The 26,101-nt window shown below is 38.1% G+C and overlaps 1 protein-coding gene and 1 long non-coding RNA gene across 2 annotated transcripts; both read right to left on the bottom strand.

Annotated features, from left to right (window-relative positions):
- Positions 1-26,101, bottom strand: LOC113227678. The gene is made up of 13 exons (XM_026460649.1): positions 24,427-26,101; positions 23,118-23,382; positions 13,302-13,386; positions 12,482-12,688; positions 12,161-12,265; positions 11,683-11,790; positions 10,309-10,459; positions 9,819-9,911; positions 7,817-7,933; positions 7,111-7,238; positions 6,086-6,260; positions 2,270-2,386; positions 1-833 (listed from the first exon to the last, which is right to left on the bottom strand). Exons 1-13 carry the CDS (start codon positions 26,099-26,101, stop codon positions 715-717), a joined length of 3,345 nt encoding a protein of 1,114 aa, XP_026316434.1. The 3' UTR covers positions 1-714.
- LOC113227705 lies at positions 14,545-20,690 on the bottom strand. The gene is made up of 3 exons (XR_003310224.1): positions 20,615-20,690; positions 16,375-16,574; positions 14,545-14,614 (listed from the first exon to the last, which is right to left on the bottom strand). It is a non-coding gene; the product is annotated as an uncharacterized LOC113227705 (long non-coding RNA).

Here is a 26,101-nt window from a genome sequence, read left to right as displayed (position 1 = left end):
GGTTTTAATGGTGTTATTATTTTTTGGACTTAACTTTATTGGACACGAATAAAAAATTTTGCAATTTGTTGTTATCGCGCATTACCCAAACACCATAGAAATGTATATGCATATAAAAAGAAATTTGTCCATCTTGAGTAGCTTACTTTTGCGTACGTTATAACGTAATGTTCTGGATAACTAGCAAAAATTAAACAAATCACCGAAAGCTATTGTTTTTAAAAAAAGTCCATTTGAATCTACGGAACTCATATATAATTTCTGAAAGCACAAACAATTTCAAAATTAACAGAACGAAAGCGTATTTTAGGTCAAAATCCTATATTTTTTCTTGGCAAGCTAACAGAGAATATTTGTTGACATTTAAGTTTGTAGTTTATTAACGCTAAATACTCACCTATTTAAATGTAGTGCTTAATTTGTAATATTAAAGGTATAATCATTTTGTTGACAGCACGTTTATTTTCGGCATCTGTACTTCAGATACTGTCTGTTAACTTGTCAAGAACTGTGGTAATGCCGTGCTAACTCTAACACAAGTTAGTGTCCATTTTCAATGCAACTGGACGGTTTAAATACCGATGTCTTGATTGGCGCTTTACATTTTGACAGCTTAAGTTAAGTAGCTGTGTGGGTTTTGGACTTTGTTGAGGGGTGCCTCTAGGCATAAGCTGTGCCAACTTGTTCTAAGCAGTTGTAAGACCATCTTCGGCACTAATCTTCGTTGATAGTTGTGTTGCTCAAGTTGAAGTCAATGGGGGGAAGTGGTGGAGGTAGTTTTTCCAAATTCTTCATCTTCCACTTCTCAAACTTATTTTCTTGAAAATCTTCAACTAAAAATAACCGTACATTACAATAGTGAATTAATTAAAAAAGAATATTTTTTTAGAATCGATGAAAAACGGTTTACTCAATCCCTGTGAAAGGGCATTGTTATGTATGTACAATTTAAAATTTATTAACAAAGACATTAAACAATTTCCTACTTGCCAAATATATCTAACAATAAAAGAGAAAAAAATATTTCCTAATTTTGAGTAAAAGGACCGTTTCAAATAGTAGCACTGGAGCTCTGCTGATGAAATTACAGGCACCCGGACTTGTCAACTTATGTCACAGGGTGACGGGCGCAGTGGCAGTGCCCCTCAGATCTTTGCGATTTAAAGATCTGAGTGGCACTGCAACTGTTATGGACAGGCGTGTAGTTTACCACCAGGAGCACGAATTGTTCGTCCCGTCACTTGATAATATAAAAAAAATAATACGATTCACAAGTATGTATTTAGATTTAAAAAAATAAGTACTTCAACAAAACTGTACTTATCTAATCTAAAAACGTTAAGTAAACCAGCAAGAATGTCTTGAATAAAAATATATTTTTTATTTGAATTTGTTTGAATCAACAACAGTGTAGTAACTAGAAATACAACAAGTTTATCTTTTGTTTAAAATCATTTATACCCATTGACTTACAAATAAATGGACGACGGGTCTAATACAAAAACCACGAAAAAAATGTCCCAAGTAAACCTATTTAAACGTAGTGACATGTAAAGGAATATGAAAAAGCTAAAACGTTGAATTTAAATTGTAATGTCATCGCAGTACTGTCTAATTTTGCTTGCTTCGCTGTCAGTCGAACAAACGAAGACTAAAGCGTGAATGACGCTCTGTATACGATTTTAACGCCCTATAAGTTCGGACACTTTTTAGCGCGGACCCGACGTCCATATAATTGTAAGTCAATGTCTATACCGCTGTAATTCGAAACAGTGCAGTAGAAAAAGCAATGCTCCTCCTCGCTTGTCGAATTCCGATCACAACCCATAATGCAATATTGGATTTCACAGAAGTCAGCAAACCACTAACAGTGACTTCCGGTGACATCAGCTGTTTCTTACAATATCCTAAAGACGGGTTTCAAATGAAATTTTACGTTCAGAAATTTAATTTCAGATATTTTGAGTTACGAGACTATTGTAATAACGGTACGTATGTTGTAAGAGTCAGCTAAGTTACGACTTAATATATTTTGTATTGATACTTGTATTTCAGGATACACAAAGTGTTTTTATTGAAAACCTATCATCATCATCCACAACCCATTTATACGCCTTATTGCTGAACACGAGTTTACTCTCTGGCGAGGGTTTTAGGCCATAGCCCACCACGCTGGCCCAATGAAGGTTGGGAGCTTTACTCGTTTTCAGAGGGTTGTGATCTTCGATATGTAGGTTTGATCACTGTGACTTGGTTTCTGTAGGCTTACCAGTAGCACGTGAAGAGGACGAACGCCTGAAGAACTTGGCCAGGATGACAGCCGATGGCGACAATGGATGGCTCTTGTTCGATTGCGCTTGCGACGAGTTGCTGCGTTTCTTCGATCCTGTCGTTATTAAAAGTTTGTTCACGTTTTTTTCAAAGCGACCAAGAAATGATTACAACATTAAGTTCAATTGTCACTTCAGCTTTTGATTTTGATTGCCTCCCTCGATCGGAAACTGCCTCTTTTCCGAGTCGAGGCGCATAATTGCGACTTTTGACATTTCTAACTCACAAATTAGAAAGATATAGCAGGAATCAGGTTCATCTTCTCGCTCAGAAAACCATCTGATTTCCAGACTACCCGATCGATTCCGATTTGAATGAAAATCAGGACGAAGCTCGTCTTATTGACCGACTTCAAAAAACGCAGGAAGTTCTCAATTGGACGTTTTTCTGTGTATGTTACGCGATAACTCTTTAAATTTGTGAACCGATTTTGATGTTTCTTTTTTTTATTGGAAAAAGGGTACCTCAGACAGTGGCAGATTTGCCCTAAGGCCACCCTAGGTCCGGGCCTAGGGCGACCCGATTGTAGGGGCGGCCAATCGTGACAAAAAATTCACTGATGAGAACAAGAAATAACTCAAAGTCCCTAAATATTTTAAAGGCTCACGCACATTATAGCGGGCCGCACTCCACCGCATCGTACAACAATAATCTTCCTAAATCACTTACGTACATTGTACTTATAAAATATAGATATGTCTACCAGTAGGTACATGAGTGCTGACAAAGGGGCGGCTGGTACTGACTACATTGCCTGGGGCCTAGGGCAGCCATGACTGCAAATCCACCACTGACCTGATGTGGTCCCATTTACGTTTGAAGAAAATATTCCACCCCTGAAGATGGCAAACTAGGGGATGAATGATTTATGATGTCGGTTTTTTAGTACTCTGTACTGTTTTGTTATTATATTTGGGGATCGACACGTGTGATCCTTAGACTTATGACATATTTCAATGCGATTTTCAAGCAAATCTATTAAATAGAAAGGCAAATCGAATCATCTAGATCAAATGGCAATAAACAAACATTTTGTAATAAATATCATTCAATGTGCCGTTGGCGTTTCGAACATTCGGCAAGAATTGCCGTTACGGTCAATGGATTACGCTATCGAGATATGTTAACAACTCAATTTTGGCCTATTATTGATGATACGGATATCACTTACTTGTTTCAACAAGACGGTGCCACAAGTCACACAGCCACCGAAACAATGAATTTATTGCAAACCAAATTTCCCGATCGCATAATTTCACGAAATTCAGCCGTTAAGTGGTCAGCTCGAACATGTGATTTAACACCGCAGGATTATTTTCTATGGGGTTATGTTAAAGACAGAGTCTATACGGAGCCTATCCAATTGATTGCAGCCTTACAACTCAAAATTCGTGAAGAGATTAACGAAATAGACCCACCGTTTTGTCGTTAAAAAAAGTGATTAAAAACTTTGATGAAAGAATCGACATTTGTAACTGTGGTCGTGGTGGACATTTATGAGATATCATTTTTCATTCATAATTGCCAAACCTTACTTTTTTTAATGCAATAAAAATTAGAATCATTGTCATCTAAATTTATTGTTTTATTTTCATTTACAAAACAAAGTTCTTGTTGAAAACTCATCTCTTTTGTTCATTGACTTACAATTATATGGACGTCGGGTCCGCGCTAAAAAGTGTCCGAACTTATATATTTTTTTTAATTATTTATTTATTTATTTATTTCAGGCAACTAGGACCCATAGATACATACCTTACAGACTAACGTACATATAATATAACAATAATATAATAAAACAATAACAGAAATATTAAATAAATACCTTACGGACTAATCATAAATACAATATAACATGATAATATACATATAACACTATTTATTTACACGTATGTACTTCGACGTGTGACGCAACGTGTGTGTCCGGTAGCCGTCCTCGGAAACGCCGGTACATGACACCCTTCGGCCAAAAGTCTTCTCTCATGAAGGTCGACAGGTGTTGAGTTGGTGCTCGCACCACAAATGAATTAAAATTCACATTGTGGCGCGACTCCAACCGCTCGACCCTCAGGTTTGCGTTGGCCTTCACTCGCATGTACTCCACAATATCCGCAGACTTGGTGGAGTAATGAAGACGTGACACGTATAACAACGTCGTCGGTACCGCTGGACGCAATAAATGATTCGGACCAGTCAGGTCGGTGCCACTAAGGTTTCGGCTGGTGTTCTTCTTTTTCTTTTCCACCTTCCGAAAGCCGTCCTCGTCGCACTGATCAACTCGTCTCGGTGGTACTGACGACGCAGCTCCAGATACGAGTTTCTTTTTCGATTTTCCCTTCATTGGTTGCCTGGGTTGTGGTTGTGGAGTACTAGGTCGGGCAGCGGCAACAGCTGCGTAATCACGTGGAGGGGTCGTCTCCGGCGGGGCGGGGTGCGGGGAAACGCGCGCGGCAACAGCGCGAGAGGTCGGTGACACATGCATGTGAGCCGACTCAAAACTGCTGAAAGAAGCATTTTGCGCCCCGCGACAAGTGTTCACGTTGCAGGCCTCAGGTGACCTACTTACCGATGCCGCACTACTAAGTAATACAACTTGGGCACGCAACTCACTGATGGTGTTGTCTGAGGCCTCCAATTTACACTGAACATCAGCAAGGCTTGCTTTTAGGGACGTGATGTCCTTCAGCAGCCTGGTGACGTCGACGTGGTCGAACGTGACAGGGGGCAGCTTATGCAGCTCCTTCGTCACGAATGCAGGCACGTCGTCTGGGTCGGTCTCCTTGAACAACGTAATGATGTCCTGGAGACTCTTCGCTCCTCCATCTCTCCGACGAGACGGCATCTGCTCGGCTTTGCCAAACGTCCGGAAAAGCAGCGCCTTGCCACTGCAAATCTCTTCTTCTTTGAAATTTGACTTGCAGATCTGCACGATGCTGACTTCGTCCATGGTATCTATGGCGTGTTGTATAAACGCCAACAGTTCGTTGGCTATGAGTTGCTGAGAACCCATAGTCAATTACGTGCAGCGGCTATTGCCGCGCGGGTCGCGAATTATTATAATTCTTATTGTGCAGTGGAGCACGTCCGAATCCGAGCGTGCACCGCACCGCACTGATTCGGATGTGCGTATAGGGCGTTAAAATCGTATACAGAGCGTCATTCGCGCTTTAGTCTTCGTTTGTTCGACTGACATCGAAGCAAGCAAAATTAGACAGTACTGCGATGACACTACAATTTAAATTCAACGTTTTAGCTTATTCATATTCCTTTACAAGTCACTACGTTTATATAGGTTGACTTGGGACATTTTTTTCGTGGTTTTTGTATTAGACCCGTCGTCCATTTATTTGTAATTCAATGATTTAGTTATAAATATTTTTTGCTTTCAATTTTAATATTAATGGAGCCGTTAATGGGTTTCGGCCCGGTTTAAACTCAGCGTTAACAAAGCGCCAAGTTAAATGCTATGCAGCACTTTCTTGCTGAACTGTCTTTGTAGTGATCTTATTTTTTTTAATTTATGTTTGTGTATTTACATTATTATATTCGGTGTTTATAATACCCATATACCTGTGCAAATGTTGGTATTTTTATATTTTTATCTCTGTTATATTTTTCCCTCTTTCTCTTTTGCACACTGTTGCCCGCTTATGACCTTTGTTCTCATTGCGTTGGTTTTTTATTATTGATTTTTATGTTGCATGTGTTTTTGGGGGCAATAAATAATATATAATAAAAAATTATTTTAAATTACCTCTTTTAACCGCCATCGTCCATCGGCTCTCGATATCGTGCAACATGGTATGTCTGACTGAGGGCGTTCGGCATCCTGTCATATGTGCCGTAAGAGCGCATACAGCACAAATGAGACAGGCAGACAGAACACCCAATGCTGCAATAGTGTAGCCGCATGGAGGGTACCACCACCACTGTTTAAGAGGAGAACTGGATTTTGTAACATAAGTATTAACAGATTATTTGATATTTAATTCGGGACTTAATCATGTTTAGAACATATTTTAATTACCTCGACGTTTCGTTGACAAAAACTGCCCTCTGATGCTGGTTTCGTTTATGAAAATAAATAGTGCCAACTTTTACCACTTAATACAGAAAATCTGGTATTCATCCACTATAATTTGCCTTTATTGAAATTTGAGTAGGTATTAAATTTACAGATAACGTTATCTAACAAGTAATGAACGGATTGTCAACGATCGTGTAGTTGCTATTTATCCCATTCATCGAGTATATAACCAGAAATAGATACGAAATGTCATTTCATTTTTTTTTGAAAACTATTCTGCCTTGTCATTACTGTGACAACAGCGCTCCGATTGCCGATAAAGCCGTTATAGTTTCCTGCGCACCGCGACGGCTACGAGTGTGCATTGTGAAAACGGAAAAGCCCCCCACCACCTGGTTTCATCATACCTGAAGAGCAACTACCACCAGGTTGCGATCTGCGGTGGCCCGTGTGGAAGTCCTTAAATCGACTTCGCACTCAGGTAGGACGCTGCATAGACACGCTGTGTAAATGGGCTTTCAGGGATGCTAGTCTAATCCAATGTGACTGCGGTGCCCCAATAAAGTCCATGCAGCACTTACTCTTGTGTCCTAATACCTATACGAGGGAAGATCTCTACGCGACCATGGATAGCGCAGTCAAGGTAGCAACGTACTATACGGAGTCAATATAGTCCTAACAAAAAAGAAGAATCGACACGACAATAAGAAGATTTACTAGAAGGAACTTAGACGGTGTTTATATGTACGTACATCGTACCTGCGCATGCGGCGCAGCGAGATTCGGCATCGGTCGGCGCCCGGCTCCGACGTCGTGCCGGGTGGGCACGAGTAGCACGTGTTGTCGCCGGCCAAGGAGTAGGTGTCCGATGGGCAGGATACTGGAACGGATAGACCTCCTTGTGAGAGTTCGTCTAGGGAAGTACTGCCACCTTCCTTACCCATTTCTGCCGTCAAGTAGTTATGTCACAGATTACTAAGTAACAGATACATCACTTTATTTACGCTATAATAGCCTACTAAATCTGACTAATGACACCAGGAGTTCACTACGAGGAAAAAGGCAGCTAAGTACGAGCTCAGAGAGGTGAAAATAACGTTGCCCGCCCTGTGCCATCGTGCGGAGCCCAATGCACATAAATGAAAGATTTGTATGAGTATATGAGCGGTAGGCACTTATCGCATATAACCTTGACCGAGTGATGGAGCCCTGGTACTGGTAACTCCGCGAATATTGCCTATTTCTGCTGCCAAGCAATAATGTGAGCATTACAGCTTTCCGGGTTAGACGGGTAAGGGGTGCTGATGAAAATACAGGTGCAGTGGGAGTGTCTATCACATCCTTGCCGCTTAAAGCTTTGAGCACTGCAACTGCTATAGATATACGTGTCGCTTAACACCAGGTGCACTTGTTTGTCCCGTCATTTGCTATCATAAAAGAATCAATAGTCAAACTAACCACAAATCTTTTCATTGGGCAACAAATAAAACCCGGACGGACAGGAGACGACGATGTCGATATTGCCCGGGTGCATGTTTGACGCCAGTTGGTGGAAATTGTGGTTGGGTGCCTGGTCTGGAACAGAGGAGCTGAATGTGACGACAAGGTCATTGACTCTGGCAAACACACATACTTACACAATACTTTCAGATCTGGATCAATGTGATTACATAGAGCAGATTTTACTAGTGATGATGCCGATGGTGATATGTATGACAATATCGATAGTGGTGTACCCGTAAATATAACACACTAATGCTTCCGCTACCTTACCAATTTTTACCAAGCATTACTATATTCCGGATTAAAGAGTAAATGTGTTGGTGAAACTTGTTTTTAACAAACATACTCATAGCCTCGCACTATTTTATTTATTTTTCATTTTATTTTATTTATTTTATTTATTTATTTATTTCAGGCAACTAGGACCCATAGATACATACCTTACAGACTAATATACATATACTATAACAATAATATAACAGAAATATTAAATAAATACCTTACGGACTAATCATGAATACAATATAACATGATAATATACATATAACACTATTTATTTACACGTATGTACTTCGACGTGTGACGCAACGTGGGTGTCCGGTAGCCGTCCTCGGAAACGCCGTACATGACACCCTTTGGCCAAAAGTCTTCTCTCATGAAGGTCGACAGGTGTTGAGTTGGTACTCGCACCACAAATGAATTAAAATTCACATTGTCTATGGACAGCCTGTATCGCGGGTGCCTTGGATACACACATAGACAATCACAAATTACACTCATCTCACGAGATAAACGTAGGTCAATAATCAAATAATCATTTATTCCATAGGTAAAATGTTTACACTTGAAAACGTAATTTTTTAAGCTACTGCTCGTTCATTACGCTTACCTCCCTGAGAAGAACGAGCAAGAAACTCTAGGGGTCTAGACTCACGTTATTTTCTCTGCACATCTTTATCTAACACGTAGTCTACAATTTTGTAATATGACTTTACAATTAAAATACTTTTAATGTAAGTTTTAAACATAGGAAATGAAAATCTTAATATATTCTCCAGAATCTTATTGTAAGAACTTATACAGTTCTCCATAAAATAATCGTTTACCTTAGTTAAACGAAATCGTGATACCATGAGTTTGGGCTTAGTTTTAAGGTTAATATTATGGATATCTTCTTTCTTAATGAAATTATGTATATTTTAACGGGCATATAAAATATTTGACTAAATCTACTGTGATGTCATGTCATGATACCAGCCTCCTTAAACTTTTGTCTGAAAGAAACCCGAGAACCTACCGAGAATACCGTAGGACATTTATACTATGGAAATAACTAAAGTAAACTAGTGTAGCAGTAGCAACAACGGTAAGTTCATGCATTCTACGGACTGCGTATGCAGCGGAGCTTAATCTGCTGGCCAGGGAAGATATATGTGGAAACCATTGGAGTTTACTATCCATAGAAATATTTCTACGATTTGTTTGACGTATTTGATATACGTATTTGACGACCTCCTTGGTCGAGGGGCTTTCATGGTGTCGCCATCTCTGAGGGTTGCCGGGTCAATGTAGTAAAGCTTTTCTATATTGTCTCGGGTTTGGGTGTTTGTGGTACCGTCGTTTTTTCCGATTCCATAATCCAAGTGCTTTACTTTGGGTTCGGAGCAACATATGTGACGTTGTCTAATATTTATATTTATTTTGTTTTCTTGGCCCGGGAATCGAACCAGGGACCTTTGCATGGCAGACATCCTGGTCTGCGTTCGGCCACGGAAGCAGTTAAACCTATGGGCACATGGGACTTGTCAACAGCATGTCTCAGGATGACGGGCGCAGTGGCAGTGCCTCGTAGCTCTTTGCGATGTAAAGCTCATACACTGCCGTAGGTGGTATCCCATGAGGCGTACGACTTGTTCGTCTCGTACCAATTTTTTGTCGCTAAATCTTTCATACATACCTTTTTTCCTTAATGTGTGTGTGACGATAAGAGACCGAGGGTTCCTCGTTGAGGGTGTCAGGCTCACGTTTCCGCCATTCCTCGATATTAGAACTATAAATAGTAAACACCAAATATTAACACCTACTAGTTTCCTTGACAGGCGTTTTACAAAAGAGACCAAAGATGTTTTGCGTTGTGACACTTTTCACCATTTTGCTGAGCTGCTGACCTTTATAGCTCTCACCGCTATTGTCTTTTAAACTCTACGAGAAATGTAATTGCCGCCTCCAGACTCCATGATTAACCAGCAGTCTGACTGGCCACAACGACAGATTCACTAGACTGACAGGAATTCAAAAGACCGACTTTCTGTTGGACAAAAGACGACAATCGATTTTCTTTTTGACAAAAGCAGACGACTCCACTTGACTAAATTTATATAGATAGACCGTACAGAATTTATATTTATTAGTGTACTGGAATAAATAAACGATTTTAATTTTATTACCTGGTACAGAAGCCAAAGCAGGTGCATTAGCAGCGCACAATAAGGCGAATGAACTTTGCAAGTCTCGCCTGCACTTTGGGCTGCATCGTACGTCAGGTATCACGCATGATGTCTGGATTGCCGTAGCTCTGAGTTGGGTGGTATCGTCCCACTGGAAAATGAGGTACCAGGAGCTCAGGTACTGTTATCTTTATGTAGTCTTTTGTATTCTTTGCGATGGGCAAAAACTCTTCAAGATCAATCAGTTAATTAATTATTTTAGTGGCAGGTTGTTTGTTAATTAAGAGTTTAAAGGTGCTAACAGATTGACTGCACGTTTGCAATAAACGCGTGAAGCCATTATCAACTTCATGTTTTGTTGCAAACAGACCGAGACCTCGTGTAGTCAATCTATTAGGAGCCTTTAGGGTTCAGGGATTTGAATTTCTAAATTGCGTGAAGAAGAACAGGTGATGATTCCTGTCCAGTAGTGGGACAGGTTGACGATGACGACGAAGTGAATTTATTCATGGCCTCTTTCTTATATGACGGCCATTAAATCAGTTAACAAGTTGTACTCTTGGAGTAATAACGTCACATGTGATCATCAAGGTGTTAAAACCATCAAATATTAATTAATTACCGATTCGAATTCCGGATTTCCGGAAATGCATTTACTGCATCTTAGGAGAAAACTGTTGAACTAGGAAGTCGAAGTTGCATTTTACAGTAATTCTAATGGTGAAAACTGTTGAACTAGGAAGTCGAAGTTGCATTTTACAGTAATTCTAATGGTGAAAACTGTTGAACTAGGAAGTCGAAGTTGCATTTTACAGTAATTCTAATGGTGTCATGTAGAAAATGCAGTAGATTACTGACCTTTTACTAAAACAGACAATGAAAAAGCGACGAGAATCGTCACATTGACGGAACGGCGACATTGTAAAACTTAAGAAAAAAAATTCATTTTAAATTTCATTTACGTGGGGAATTTTAGGACACTGCTAAACGTTTAAACAAGACGAAAAAGTAGTATTTTTGACGGCCTTACCCAAGTACGGATCTTCGTAAATAAAATAAAGACAGGAGTTTCATTCATCCGTAAATCCGGAATTCGAAAAAAGCACTTCATTAATATTTGGTGGTTTAACGACTCAATGTCGCTCTTTGTATATCTATATATATATCTATATATGTAGAACACCTTTTCCCGACCATTGGTGATCATAATGTGAAAGTGCTGTTATCACATGGATGCCATTGAATAATATGAATTACATGAAACAAATAGTAGAATACGAAATTGAATTTTATGCAGAGAATTTTTAAACCTATCTCCTGAAAAGTTGTAATATTGTAGGTGTGGGTTTATCAGACCAAGGGCGCAAAGAGTACCTTGTCCTGCAAGCAAAAAGTCTCATCAATAGCCACAGAATTGTGCTCTCTACACAAGCATGCTTGCCTCGACATCAACGGACCAAGATGTTGAAGGGCTTTTAGATCCTGGAACAAGAATGTCATCAACACACAGTGTAGACAGGTATTAACTTCATCTTTAATTCATGACGTGTTACAACGGAGCGGTACGAATAAGAATGTTTTTTTGCTCTTCGCGCTGCTTTGGTTAATATGGCTTAAAGTCCGTAGATAGTTCTTAAAAATCCCACTAGATCGCGAATGGGCTTAAAACTTATCTTTAGTTTAACTTTGGGCATGCTCTGTGTGTTGTGGAACGAGATCTGTACGTACTGTGATCTCCAACGCACCTACCAAGCGTTGTGATTATGGCACAACCACCACTTTTCAAAAGTTCTATGGTTGTTCATGGACAATAATATCCTATCTTAAATTATAAAAGATAATTGAAACTAACGTCATAAGTGCAGCTGTTGTTGGAAGTGTACATTGGGATAAAAATTACATCAAAAACCGGTAAAGTGATGATGGACAACGTCACTATCTTGTGGATAGATGGGCCCTGGAAAAACAATTATAACTGAGAATCAAAAAATACCTTTATTGTGCAGGCCACGAGGTTTTCAGCATGATTTTCAGAACAAAGGTTCCAAACGATGATCTAATTAAGGTAACTTTGGTTGTTAGTCGTTTATGTAGGTACTGTTAAATGTGTTGATATTAAATTGGAGAGGTTTCTTATCTATAGCATATTCAATGAGCTGTAGTGTAACCTTACCATACTACAAGAATAGTTTCCAGTATTTCTGGACTGCAAATTCTGGATTGTAACCGTAGGTCCATCCACCACAACATTATCGTATTTTAACATCATATTTCTGTCTGTCTTCCAAATAATTTGCTTGTCGAAAATTGGACTACGACTTTGTGTACGGTGGTTGCAGTCGATAATTACGGTATCGTATTTCATTGCGTATAATTCATTCTGAAATTTAGTTCGTTCTGAAATTTGGATCCGTATCAAAGTGATTAAGAAGTAACAGTAAAATTCAAAAGGCAAAGATGTATTTAGGAGTTAAGCACCAGTGACGTACTCGTATATCGCCTTGGTAAATTTCTTTTCAGGGTTCGATGGAACTAACCACTACAGTAGAGACAAGCTGGAAAAAACTTAAGATTAGCGTCCATGGCGATGATGGGTTTCATGAGATCTACTTCAACTTCGACCCTTGATGCGTTTCTGGACCTAACCTAGCTACTATTGTTCATCAGGCGTGAAGCGGCGACAATACGTTTAGATTGGTCTAGCTTATGAAGATAATTGAGGGTGCTAAGTATAGAAATCTTCAAGATTGTACAGGAGAAACTGCTACTGGAGGCGGCTATGAATAGGAACCCAATCAACCAAATGTGTCAATAAGAAATACAAAATATAATTGTTGAAAGATGCCGTTGGAAGATGCCAATGGAAGACAGAACACTAGAATGTTTATATATTTCTGACGAGTCTGTGACAAAGTCAGAAGATACTGGGTTAATTTCGGAAAATGACTGGGTGCTGTAAATTTATAATTTATTTAAACAAATTTCTACCTTACCCTGGCCGGTTTTAAAGGTGGTAAATTTGTCAACTCCGAAGTCAATTCTCTCATGTCAGTAGGAGTTCTTTTTATCCTCTTTTTCCTTTTAAAAACATTGTCCTTTCCTTTATACATTTTTTCAAAATACTCATCATTAGATTGTATGCCTGGACCCTCAAATTCCTTGTCATTATCGAAATACTGTTCCTTTACAGCAATTGATAGGAGAGACCGTTTATTTCGAATCCAATCCCATTTCACGGCCTCAGGTATAGTATCATCTATACCTTTAGGCTTTCGATTTTGTTTCTTATCCCTTTGCCCCCATGTCTCAATATAGAAGTACATAGGAAGTCTTTTAAAATAGATACAACTTAAATTTTGGATTTCTCTCTCGAATTTCCTCTTTGGCAGAGTTTGTCGTAGGTATAGGATGTGATTCAACATCGCATGGATATCACAAATGCACGAATCAGATTTGGAGTCACAGGCCTCTTGAAACAAATGAAGTGTGTTAATTTATAAACTAAGCAAAGAGAGGAGTTTCTGACAGAGAGAGTTTCGGTGGTGTGGGAAAAACAGCAAAACTTCTAATTACGAAACAAACGGAATCACACTTCATCGGTAATTAAATATTGAATATGTAATTTTCCAATTTTCGTCCATTATAGCAAAGCTCAAGTTAATTGGTCGAATTGAAGTGAAACAATTGACGACACCCGTCAATAGTTCCGAATTCGGGCTGGCCAATCGGAGCGCAGTTGCCACCGAAATGATTTGCACAATAATTTTCAAACAAATTTAATGACATTTCGTCTATATTTCTGGTTATATACTCGATGATCCCTTGCAACAGCCAGAGAACATGATGAGCAATCTTGTATGACAAATTTAGCGAAAACGTTATTGTAGGAAAAAAAAACTTTAAAGAAACCCGGGGAAGTGCAAGATCAAAACTACTGGCCTACCAGTTAACTGAGTCGGTTCCTGAGGTAGTGGGAGGGTGGGAGGTGCGCGGTGTGGGAGGAACAGGCGACTTGATCAACTTGTTATTGGTACTTTTTTCATTTAACAGCCTCACCTTTCTGTTTTGGTATTCTCAAAGCTTGCATTGTCCGTATTTTTTTTTCTGTTTTCTTTTTCTGCATTTTCTTCTTTTTTTTCATTTTCTTCTCTGTCTTAGTGACATCATCCTTTCCATTACTTCTTGTCACTAAAATAGTATATGGAAATACAGTCAAACTGTTTTCAGTAGATACTGGTGAAGGCTTTAGTTCTGTGACATTTACGGTCATCGCGTTGAGTTGTGCATTAAGTTTTAATGGGCATTTCTGAAATATTAAACAAAAACTGATGATCCTGTAGGGACGCTTAACAGCGTGAACGTGTGCTTTTAATACAGGCCGCTCGAACTAGATTACTAGCAGAGCTCCTCACCATTCGCTTTATCAGTGAGACAATATTTATTTCAAACACCTTAGATTGAAACAACCTGCAAGAGCTAAACGGGTCCACCAACCACGGATTCTTGTCATCCAAGTACGCAGTACTTACGTGTGGCGCACTATAAGTTTCCGGAATGAATAACAAAATAACCTAACCTCAGTACAGTAAAAAAACCGACCTCAAAAGTCATTCATCCCTTAGTTTACCACCAGTAGAGGTCGAATATTTTCTTAAAATTTAAATGGCACCACTTCTGTGGTACCCTATTTCCAACAAAAAAAGAATGATCAAAATCGGTTCACAAAGGGCGGAGTTATCGCGTAACATACATACAAAAAAAACGTACGGTCGAATTGAGAACCTCCTCCTTTTTATAAAGTCAGTTAAAAATACTATAAATGGTCAGAAATGAATTTGTTGTTTCTCAAAATATTCTCTGTAAGCGTTAATGCACTTTTTCATACGAATGAAACAATTTTGAAAACATTTATGCCACTCCTCCGTGACAATCTCTGAAACATATTTTTCATACTCTTCGACAGCCCCTTCAGGTGACGAAAATTGTTGACCGCGTAACTGGTTCTTAATTTTTGGATATAAATAAAAGTCACAAGGTGCCAGGTCGGGACTGTACGCGGGATGGTTCACAAGGTCAACGTTGTTCACCTTCAAAAATTCATTTGTCTGTCTGGGGGTGTGAGAACTGGCATTATCGTGGTGCAAGATGATACGGTGTTTACGATTATTTTTACGGAGTTTGTCAATAAGTTCCAGCAAACAAATGGTCGTGTACCAATCACTATTCACGGTACAATGATTCTCCAAAGCAACAGTAGCCACGTGTCCAGTTTTATTAAAAAAAGAAGCAATCATCCGCTTAGAGCCACTTTCCATGCGCGCCAATTTGTTTGGTTTCGGCTCATCTCGAAAGCACCATAAGCTCGATTGCTGCTTTGTTTTAGGATCGTAACTATAAATCCATGTTTCGTCACCTGTTACTATGTCCCACACCAAATTTGACGCCCCTTTGTTGAATCTGGTAAGCATGGCGTTGCACCAAGTGACGCGATCCGTTTTTTGAGCCTCAGTCAAATTGTGTGGGATCCACCGAGAGCACAGCTTTTTCACACCCAAATGTTTGTGTAGTATTGACTGTATTTGACTCATGCCTATGTCACATGCTGTGTCTGTTTTGATCGATGCACAGCACAGCGTCGATGTTTTTGTTGTTCACAGCAGTGGACGGGCGACCTTCACGAAATTCGTCACTGAGATTCACACGACCGCATTTGAATTCTGCAAACTAGCTATAAATAGTCGTCTTGCATGGTGCTTCATCGCCAAAAGCAGTTTGAAGCCGAGCGAAGCTCCGCTGAGCTGTTACATTACACTTAAAGTCGTAGAAAATCAAACTACGAAAATTTTCACGAGTTAAATCCATGGTGATGAAGACAACCAATTTCTAAAATGACGCCACAATGTAAAAACAAGTGACAGTCAGATGAAACAAACCGTATACTACAGCCAAAGAGTTTCATTTTCAAATGTTGTAATTACTTTTCAAATATTGTTTATGTAAGTGGCCAGTTCCGGAAACTTATAGTACGCCCAATCTATATTTAATACCTATATTTTAAAGCATTACCTTTAAACTAGTTGTATGTGCGGCATTGATGCCATTGATCGATTGAATCGAAGAAGTAGTAAATTCAGGGGTTTTTATAAATTTACGGTGTTGTAGTGCTGGAGAGTAAATTTTTTCTGTTGTCCTTTTCGTGGGTTCTGTTACTGTGGTGTAATCCTGATATTTGGGGTCTGCAAGCATAGGGATCACAGATGCGGGACCTAAAACAATTGACAGCCTAATTATGTTGTCCTACACAGATATTGAAGATACGTTTTGGCATTGAACATTCGAAATAGGGTATCACCAAACATAATAATATTTATGATAGTCTAAGTGTGGAACATTTAATATTTGGGGGAAAGAATTTGCCAAGAGTTTTACATATTTTATTTAACTTATGTATTGGTCATGGATGTGTGCCGCCGGAAGTTATTCGTACAGTGGTTGTACCAATTGTAAAAATACGATTGGTGACATATCTTCGACTAGAAATTACAGACCCACATCATTGACAACTGCTGTAGCAAAGGTTTTGGATGGTATTCTGAACATGCGTCTGCAAATATGTTTAAGTCTGGATGATGGCCAGATTGGTTTTCGGCCACGTTTGTCAACGGAGTTGGCAATTTTGAGTTTAAAACACACAGTGTCTTACTACACTGAACGGAAGGCAAATGTATACGCATGCTTTTTAGATCTTTCCAAGGCATTTGACCTGGTTAATTACAATCTGTTGCGGAAGAAATTAGAGGGATTGGGGATGTCTAGGGAGTACATTAACTTGTTTAAATTTTGGCATAATAATCAAAGTAACACTGTAAAATGGTCAAATGTATGTTCCGATGAGTATGTACCAAGTTGTGAAGTTAGACAGGGTGATTTAAGCTCTCCCAGTTTGTTTAGCCTCTATATTAACGGACTCATTGAAGAGCTGAGCAGCAGTCATATTGGCTGTCATATTGGACGAAAAAGTGTCAATAATACTGTATTTCGAAAGAAAACCCATACAGATAGGTATTTACATACAGGTAGGTTAGCTACCGTGGGCAAATCTTTGTTTCAGAGAGCACCATGGTGTCTGCGACAGTAATCATCTGGCAGGGGAACTTCAGCATATAAAGCAAGTCCTACATGCGAATAAGTTGAAGATTCCACGCCAATACCGCAGGCCCCGTGTGAACCATCAACAGTCGAGCGAAGACCTGCCATTAAACCTTACGTCAGAGGTGTTTCTGACAAGATCGGAAGAGTCTCCAGGCGTGCTTCTATCAAGACCTATTTCAAGCCCCTGAGGAAGATTTCTCAGTTCCTGAGACCCGTGAAATGTAACATCCCCTTACAGGATGCAGGAGTTTACAAGCTTGACTGTGAGTGCGGTCTCTCTTATATTGGACAAACAAAGCGAAGTATTTGTATCCGCGTCAAAGAACATATAGCTGATGTCAAACACCGTCGCGTAAACAAGTCTGCAGTCTGCGAGCATGTCATGGATAAACCTACACATTCAATGAAGTTTGACAAACCCCAGGTCCTTGCAAAAGAAGTCCGTTATCTGCCCAGGATGCTGCGAGAGGCCATTGAAATTAAAAAACATCCTAATTTCAACAGGAAGATGGTTTCTCCGTACCACCAGTTTGGGATCCAGTATTTCCTATGTTTATATGAAAATCCCAAACAGACATAAGACTGCAGTAATAATTAATATGTTTTAGTTTATTCTAATTTATATTAATTATTAATATAATAAATTGAACTTAATAAAAATTCATTCAATAAAATAATTTGTAAAACTTAATGTAGCGTAAATTGGAATGTTTTCTTTGTAAAATTAAAAATGAGGCATTTAATTAATAACTATTGTAACTATAGTGAAAAAATAGGGTGGTTTGCATCAATATTAGACATACTGGTTGAAGACTGTACCACCTCAGTCAACCGTGACCATGGGACCTGTAAAGGGCCCGAAACGCGTCGGTTTGTTTGAAAAAACAAATATACGCGATTTAAATCCGGAAAAATAGTTTCATTTCCTATAGTAATATAAAATTGTGAAAATCAATAATATTAAGTAAACATTTATATGAAAAAAAAAGTACAAAATTCTTGCTTTTTCAAAGAAAATATGGTTTCGACAGGTTTTTCCGAATGCGGTGGAGGCTTTTCTGAATTCGGTGGCATAAAATACACCGAATCCATGGCCACGGGATTCAGAATATATATATATTTTTTTATATTATTCGTAAATGACAATACTTGTAAAACCAATAAATTGTTATTATATTTTAGTCGTCACAACAAATAGTATAAAAAATATTGCACACAACCATAAAATTTAAAATTTCGTTTTTGAAATATCGTACACACCGAATTAAAAAATCAACGTGGACAAAATCCACTGAATAACCTATTTACACGCAAAAACTCCTAAAATCGGCAACAAATCGCACCCCTCATGGAAGAATGACATAAGTAAAATTACGTCAAACACGTTTTTTGCCTATTAGATAAAGCAAAATATAATTGACATCTTTTGGAATTGGATAGGATGTAGGTTATATTTTTCTGTATCTGATGTACAGTTGGAGAGGATGTGGGTTATATTTTTCTGTATCTAATCGAGCAATAAACATGTTTGACATAATTCCACTTATGCCATCATTTCACGAGACGTGCGAAATCATCCACCAGTTCTTTCCAGCTGCAGGGGCGTGATGGACGAATATTACGAACGAATTGTGAAACTTCTAAAATGCTTCACTTCTGATGTGTAGCGTGAATAGTAACCACCGAATTCCTGCGTAAGCTTGGGATACGCAGCAATCTTGGTATTGTGATAAAACTATTGTCTAGTTTTTGTGAAATTCAGATTAGAAGTACTGTCATCTAATATATTATATGTGAACTAAAGTCTAGTTCAATTTTGAGAAAAATGACACTTTGTGCTGCATTCAGGACACGCATCCGTTGTCAGGTTTTAGACCTTTCGGATTTTTTTCCATTAGGTCCGAAAGGATTATTGGGAACATTTTGTGCTCTCCAGAGTTAGCTTTCGACCTCTATATCTATAATACACTTTTTTTGTAGACTTTTGTTTTGATAAATAAGTGGAGTTTAGTGCATGGACACAGAAAATTGCGGCTTTGGAGAAATGCCCTTATATGACGCATATGACGGACACTCGATATATAAACTAGATAGGCGGGGGACTGGCGAATGCTTTCCTACATTCGTTCTACACAAACGGACATGAAATAAAGGACGCGGCTGTCGAGGCGGACGTGGGGGTACTCGCAAACTAAATTTATTGAGAATAGACGGGCAGTCTATCATGCCGTTCATAATTTTATGTAAGAAACATAAGCCTAAAGTATTTCTCCTACCATTCAAAGTTTGCATGCCAAAGTGCTCAAGTCGGGCACTGTAACAGTTTACGTCACGAGGCGGCCTGAAGCGGTATGCCAGGGGTCGTAGAAACCTTCTTTGGACTCTTTCAATTCTCTCAACATGGACTCGATATGTCGGGGACCACACAACGCTACAGTACTCAAGTTTACTTCTGACTGATAGTGCCCGGCACTCACTGATACGATGGGCAGAGCTGAGGCGTGGGAAATGCTACAATTGCATCGGCCGGAGAGTATTGTGTAATTGTGTAGTGTGCCTACAATCGTGGCCATTCTTTGGATAAATTTGTGAGGTCATACCTCAACATTTTAGTACTGGGTGATACTAAAATAAAAAAGATGTACGATATATTTAATCAACGATCATACTAATGAAATTTGTCTAGTGACAAAAAATCAGCCTGTGTACATATCGCACCCCTCATGGAAGAATGGCATAAGTGGAGTTTTTTAGTTCCATTAGATAATAATAATAACAATAACGCACACACTCAACATAGCCCCGCACTAGGTAAACCCTGTGTCGCGGATGCCATGGACACACACATAGACAACCACAAATTACACCCAAACTCATGAGAGAAATAAATGTAGGTCATACAAATATTTCTCCCGGCCCGGGAATCGAACCTGGGACCTCTGCGTGGCAGTCCGGCATGGTAACCGTTCGGCCACGGAGGCAGTTAAATATAACCCACAGAAAAATATAACCCATATTCTCTCCAATTTTTTAAACTACAAGATTTGGAGAGGACGTGGGTTATATTTTTCTGTATCTAATGGAGCAATAAACGTTTTTGACGTAACTCCACTTACGCCATTCTTCCATGAGGGGTGCGATATATTATAATTACCTGCAATAACAATGTAAGTACTCCCCATCTCGTTTTTACGCCAAAGTCGTGACCTGGGGATCACCCACCTGGCTCCTCGCTGACCTGACTGACAGAAACCTACATTAAAATACCTACTCTGTATTCGTCGTTACATTCAAGGATCTTATCTTATTAATTTAAAGTGAAATGCCAAAGCTTATAACATAGCGAACGCCTGATTTCACTTTTCTTCTCCGTGGACCAACGTACTCATAGTTACAGCCACAAATTAATTGCTAAATTCATTGACTTACAAATAAATGGACGACGGGTCTAATACAAAAACCACGAAAAAAATGTCCCAAGTCAACCTATTTAAATGTAGTGACATGTAAAGGAATATGAAAAAGCTAAAACGTTGAATTTAAATTGTAATGTCATTGCAGTACTGTCTAATTTTGCTTGCTTCGCTGTCAGTCGAACAAACGAAGACTAAAGCGTGAATGACGGTCTGTATACGATTTTAACGCCCTATAAGTTCGGACACTTTTTAGCGCGGACCCGACGTCCATATAATTGTAAGTCAATGGCTAAATTACATTAAGAACAAGTAAGTGTATGCGTTATTATTTGTTCCTTTGAAAGTACTATTTTATTTTCTCGCTGCCGAGCTGGTAGCAGGCGAGTTTCATAAAAAACATCAAACGAGTGTTTGAATGCCTAATTATGTACAGTTACATTCACTGCTTTATCTACACACATATTATAAGATCTCTGTGATGTGTTCAGGAACCGCATGTTACTGGCGAAATGGCGGCAAATAAAAACTTTTCTCACGCATGTCACACAAACGTAGTTTCTTTTTCTATCACATCGTTCGATATCAAGTTACGGGTAAAATTTCATCTCAACTGATATTAGAATTGAGGTCGAATCAAATTGCTTACAGTTACAGCTTCTGGCACGGTAAGCTAGAAGACGTCGGTTCGAATCCGGCCGGATCGAAGGAATTTTTTCTGAGTGTTCGATCTTTGTATTAATAATTATAACAAACTAGTGGAATAATGTCACAAAAAAAAAATTATATCAATTCAATAAAAAATTAAAATACAGTGAATAGCGATATCTCTCGCCAGGGTTGGTAACTGTAAAGATATCTAACTGGGTGATAAAACCGTCATAGATTTCTCATAGATGGTGCTACGACTAAAAAGTCGTTGAAAAAACCAAATACAAAAGATACGAAACACGCACATAGAAAAATTCGTGAGGTCCGCTGGTTCGTTCCGTGGCTTAGTTGGTATAGCGTCTGGCACGGTATGCTAGTAGACGTCGGTTCGAATCCGACCGGATCGAAGGAATTTTTTCTGAGTGTTCGATCTTTGTATTAATAATTATCGAATTTGATGTTAATATTATGCAATAATAACATTTTCACAGAAAATAAATTTGTTCTAACAAAACTTATATTTATGCTGGCTGTAATTTGCGGTTTTTGAATACATCATAGAGGGTTTATGATATGTGTGTAGATAAAGAAGCCTTTTTTAAATTACCCGCATGCCTAATTACTAGGAGGCAAAGGCGCCTCTTATATTAATCCACTTTCGTTTTATTCCTTCGTTCAAGAATAAAAGACGTTTTGGTCGCTACGTCACCTTCTACAAAGCCTACATCGATTTTGGATCTATCAAGGACCTATTTAGATAACAAATCTTTGAAGCTCAGTCTTAGCACCTGTCGTTATAAGCTACGATATGAACAATTTGATTAGAAAAATTCCAAATACCTTCCATTACCTGTCCGTCTTTTTTTCTCATGTAAGTTTGTACAAGATTCTTCAAGTATGTATATTCATTTGTTGTTTTATACGTTGACTTCAAGATCGTATTAAGACCGCCCCCTTCTGTCGCATTCCTTGGAATATTTTTTTTTGGTTCAGGGTCCATCGAGATAGGCTTGAAATTTCTTATAATGGCCAATGGTTTAAGTGTAGTTTCATAAATTGAATTTACGATGCAATAATCCCCTTCAGCCATTTCCTCTATTGTGATCGGTTTTGGAGCGTTTGTTGTGATCGCAAGAGTTCTGAAAAATAAAAACAAAACCGTAAATATGTATTTTTTCTGGACTGGCTGAATTTATTATTACTTTATTATAAAAATACGTAAATTATAAATTGTACTAGAACTGGGCTATGGCGCTATGGTGTTTTGAACGACAGTCAGTATAGAACTTAGAAAATGAGGAGAGTTAAGATGGAGTGGCCCCTATAAAACAACAGGGAATCGTCGACCTTCATAGATGCTTTGAGAAATACGTATCTATTGGTGGTCCTTTAGTCGTTGCTTTGAACTATACCGGCATTTTTACTTCTGTGACAGAACCTTTCCGTGGTTTCTGTTCAGTGCTAAATTTCCACCTTTTACTAGTCTCAACATAGTTTTTAGTAGTTTAAAAAACTTCCGGGCAACTCGATTGAAATAGCTATAGCGTCTGTAACCTACTTGTGCAGTATAAGCAATTAAAAAAATATACTTACGGAGGTGGTTTTATTGGTGTCATACTATTAAAAAAATGTCGGTTAATATCATCCATTGCATCTTCCGAAGTAGAAGTAATGTCGTGTTTAGATACAACTTTCGCCATTTCATCAGAAATTTTACTCTTTTCGTATTGCAGTACGTCTAGTAGCAATTCCTCTTTCTTAATTCGTTCTTTTTCTTGGTTCTGTTTATTAATTACTATATCTATTTTTTCAGTTGCTTGTTCGATTATATCGTCCACACCTTCGTTGTCATAATCATCTATTATGAAAATTGTTGGGTAAAATGTGGTCGTCCTTTGTGATAGTACATCTTTGAGTTCATCGAATAGTATTTCTAAGTTGTTTTTTAATAAAGCTCTGCCTTTACGTTCAATTACGGGGTACATTTCAATTGTTGAATTGCTGATATAAGGATCTGTAGATATATGTTTATTTTGTCTACCAAGCCACCACTTCCGTAAAGAAGCAGTACCTGCTCGCAATTTCTGTAATATATTACATGTTTTTGCATTTGAAGCTTCAACATGTGGGTAAAATATTTTTCTCAATTTTGAATTCGTTATTTCTTCAGGAAAGGTTTCCATTTGTCTCTGTACATTCGGTGTGTATGGCAATGTAGACTGTATTTTAGGTTGATTATTTAAAAAGGATCTATTTTCACTGTAGGTAGTTATAGTAAATCCCTGTGATTTTGTCATAGACGTTTTCCTGAGGTCACTGCGTTTGGTTTTACTTATTGAAGTTAAGGGATGGACGGTTGTTAATTCAATATTGTTATTAAATGGGTGGTGCTCGTAGTTCATGAACTCGTGTGTCGGTGGTAACTTATCAAATAATGTATTCCCGTCGAATGTTAATAAATCAGGTTGTATTGCATTATCGCTTACATTGTAACTATGTACAAATCTCTTAGCGTTAATGTGTTTCTTTATGTTTATTGAAAATAAAGGTTTTGATTTGCCTTCATATTTGTAGTAGCCTTTATCGTTCTTAAAGTTAGTTACCAGCTGTACTTTAGGATCTTTTGTTACACTGGATACGTATTTATTTTTTTGTTCCGTTTTCAGTATTTTTTCTGAAGAAACATTACATTGAGTGATATTAGGAACAAGACTTAAATAATGACATGAGAATCCATGATGATTTGGCAGTTTATTTGGACTTTCAGCAAATGTTGCCGATTTACGTAAAAGTCTTTTGTCACCGTTTAATCTTATTGATTTACGACTCATATTCAAAAACTTTTTCAAGCCTTTGTATTTCTTTTTATATTTAACTTCATCGTCGACATAGTTAAACATACTTCCTGATATTGGATCAGTTACTATGTATCCAATTGAATTTTTATAATTCATGTCTGGTGGTCTGGTTAGACCAGCTGTAGTGTCAGGACGGCAAATAATATTGACATTAATATTGTCCAAAGTATATAACCCTCCGGTTGGATTTGTTGCGCTTTTTGCATATCTGTTCATTTTCTTGTCGTAAATACAATTTCTTACTCTCCTAATTAAATTTTCAAAATGCCCCTTAAGTGACTCATTGGCGCACATATTCAGTTTGGCAGCTGAGTTTAAGCTATAATCTAAAGATTCTAAATCATCGACTAAATGATTTTCTATATAGCCACTCTTATTGCCTGATTGGGAATTTGATTGTTTTTTTACATAAAATGATGTACAAGGTGTTCCTTGACAATAGCCTTTGGATCTTTTAAAGTAATTACTAAGGCTTACATCTAGTTTGTGAACAGCATCTTTGAGTTTCCTTCCACCAGCTGGATTCATATAAAAATATGTTTGGATTTCGGTGCAATGTCTGGTCATGTAGTTTAGTAAATTATCCATTTCAAATATCAATTCATTCATGACTGCATCAGATGCAGCGCATGCCTTGCACATCTTTTCATTTGGTTTACATTTACACTTACATACTCTGTCGTGCTGAAATGTTTTTTTTATTTTTGCCCAAATTTTATGACGATCACACCGCTTGGCTACATGTGCTGATATTTTTTGACCCTCTGCTTTATTTGTATCTCTACATTTAATGTTATGTTCCACAAAACTACTATTATTGGCCTTATTAACTTTATCGTAAAGTTTAATCAACTCTTCATTTAACGATACAATAAAGTCCTTACTCAAAGTCACTCTTCCCATATTTTTAACAGACGTCGTTTTCTCCATTTTTTGGGTTACACTTATACCTGGAGAATCAGAACTATTTCCCTGTTCATTTGACTGCCTTACAATTATGTTCTTTAAAGATTTAATTGGTATAATTGATCGTGGATTATTTGGATCCAATAGAAATAACACTCCAGCAGCAGGTTGTGTGCTTCTTATTAAGACATCGTATGGCACTAATGTTTGAGGTATAACATCTGTTGTAATACTGTTTTCTGGATTATCAATTTGGAAAGATTGCACTTTGTATTCCATATCTACTGGTGATGACATTTTGGCCACAAATACTCTTCTAATTTTAATGGGCTCATCAGCAGACCTTTTAAAATATCCCAGGTACGGTATATCTATATGAATTTGTATGGCATTAGTGTTGCTATTAGAATTACTTTTGAAAATTCCACTTTTGTTGTTGCTTAGGTAAGATGATGAAGTTGGTCGAACTGGTGCAAGGTATGGTGAGTGTTGCATTAAATCAACTATCACTTCTAATGCAGCAACATCTTTCGCTGTATATATGCCGTCTTGGGCATGTCTTTTGATCCGATGATTTATACCATGTGTAGTTTTCACCTGTTGCAATTTTGGTTTTAAAGTATCTTCAATTTCTTTCATTCTCACTTCGAGTGCCTTTCTTTGTTGTTGAAATACGTTCGCATAGTCTTCAATACTTAAGTTCTGTTTTGAAAAGTCTTGTAAATTTAATTGATTACTACTGTATTGTTTTTTAGTATCTTTATCATTGTTAAGTGTGTTAGTACTTGTGATTTCATTATTGACTGGCACCAT

Source organism: Hyposmocoma kahamanoa, unplaced genomic scaffold (assembly GCF_003589595.1).
Source record: "Hyposmocoma kahamanoa isolate Upper Pololo Valley unplaced genomic scaffold, ASM358959v1 213, whole genome shotgun sequence".
Lineage (NCBI taxonomy): Eukaryota > Metazoa > Arthropoda > Insecta > Lepidoptera > Cosmopterigidae > Hyposmocoma > Hyposmocoma kahamanoa.
This window is presented reverse-complemented; position numbering and strand designations above follow the sequence as displayed.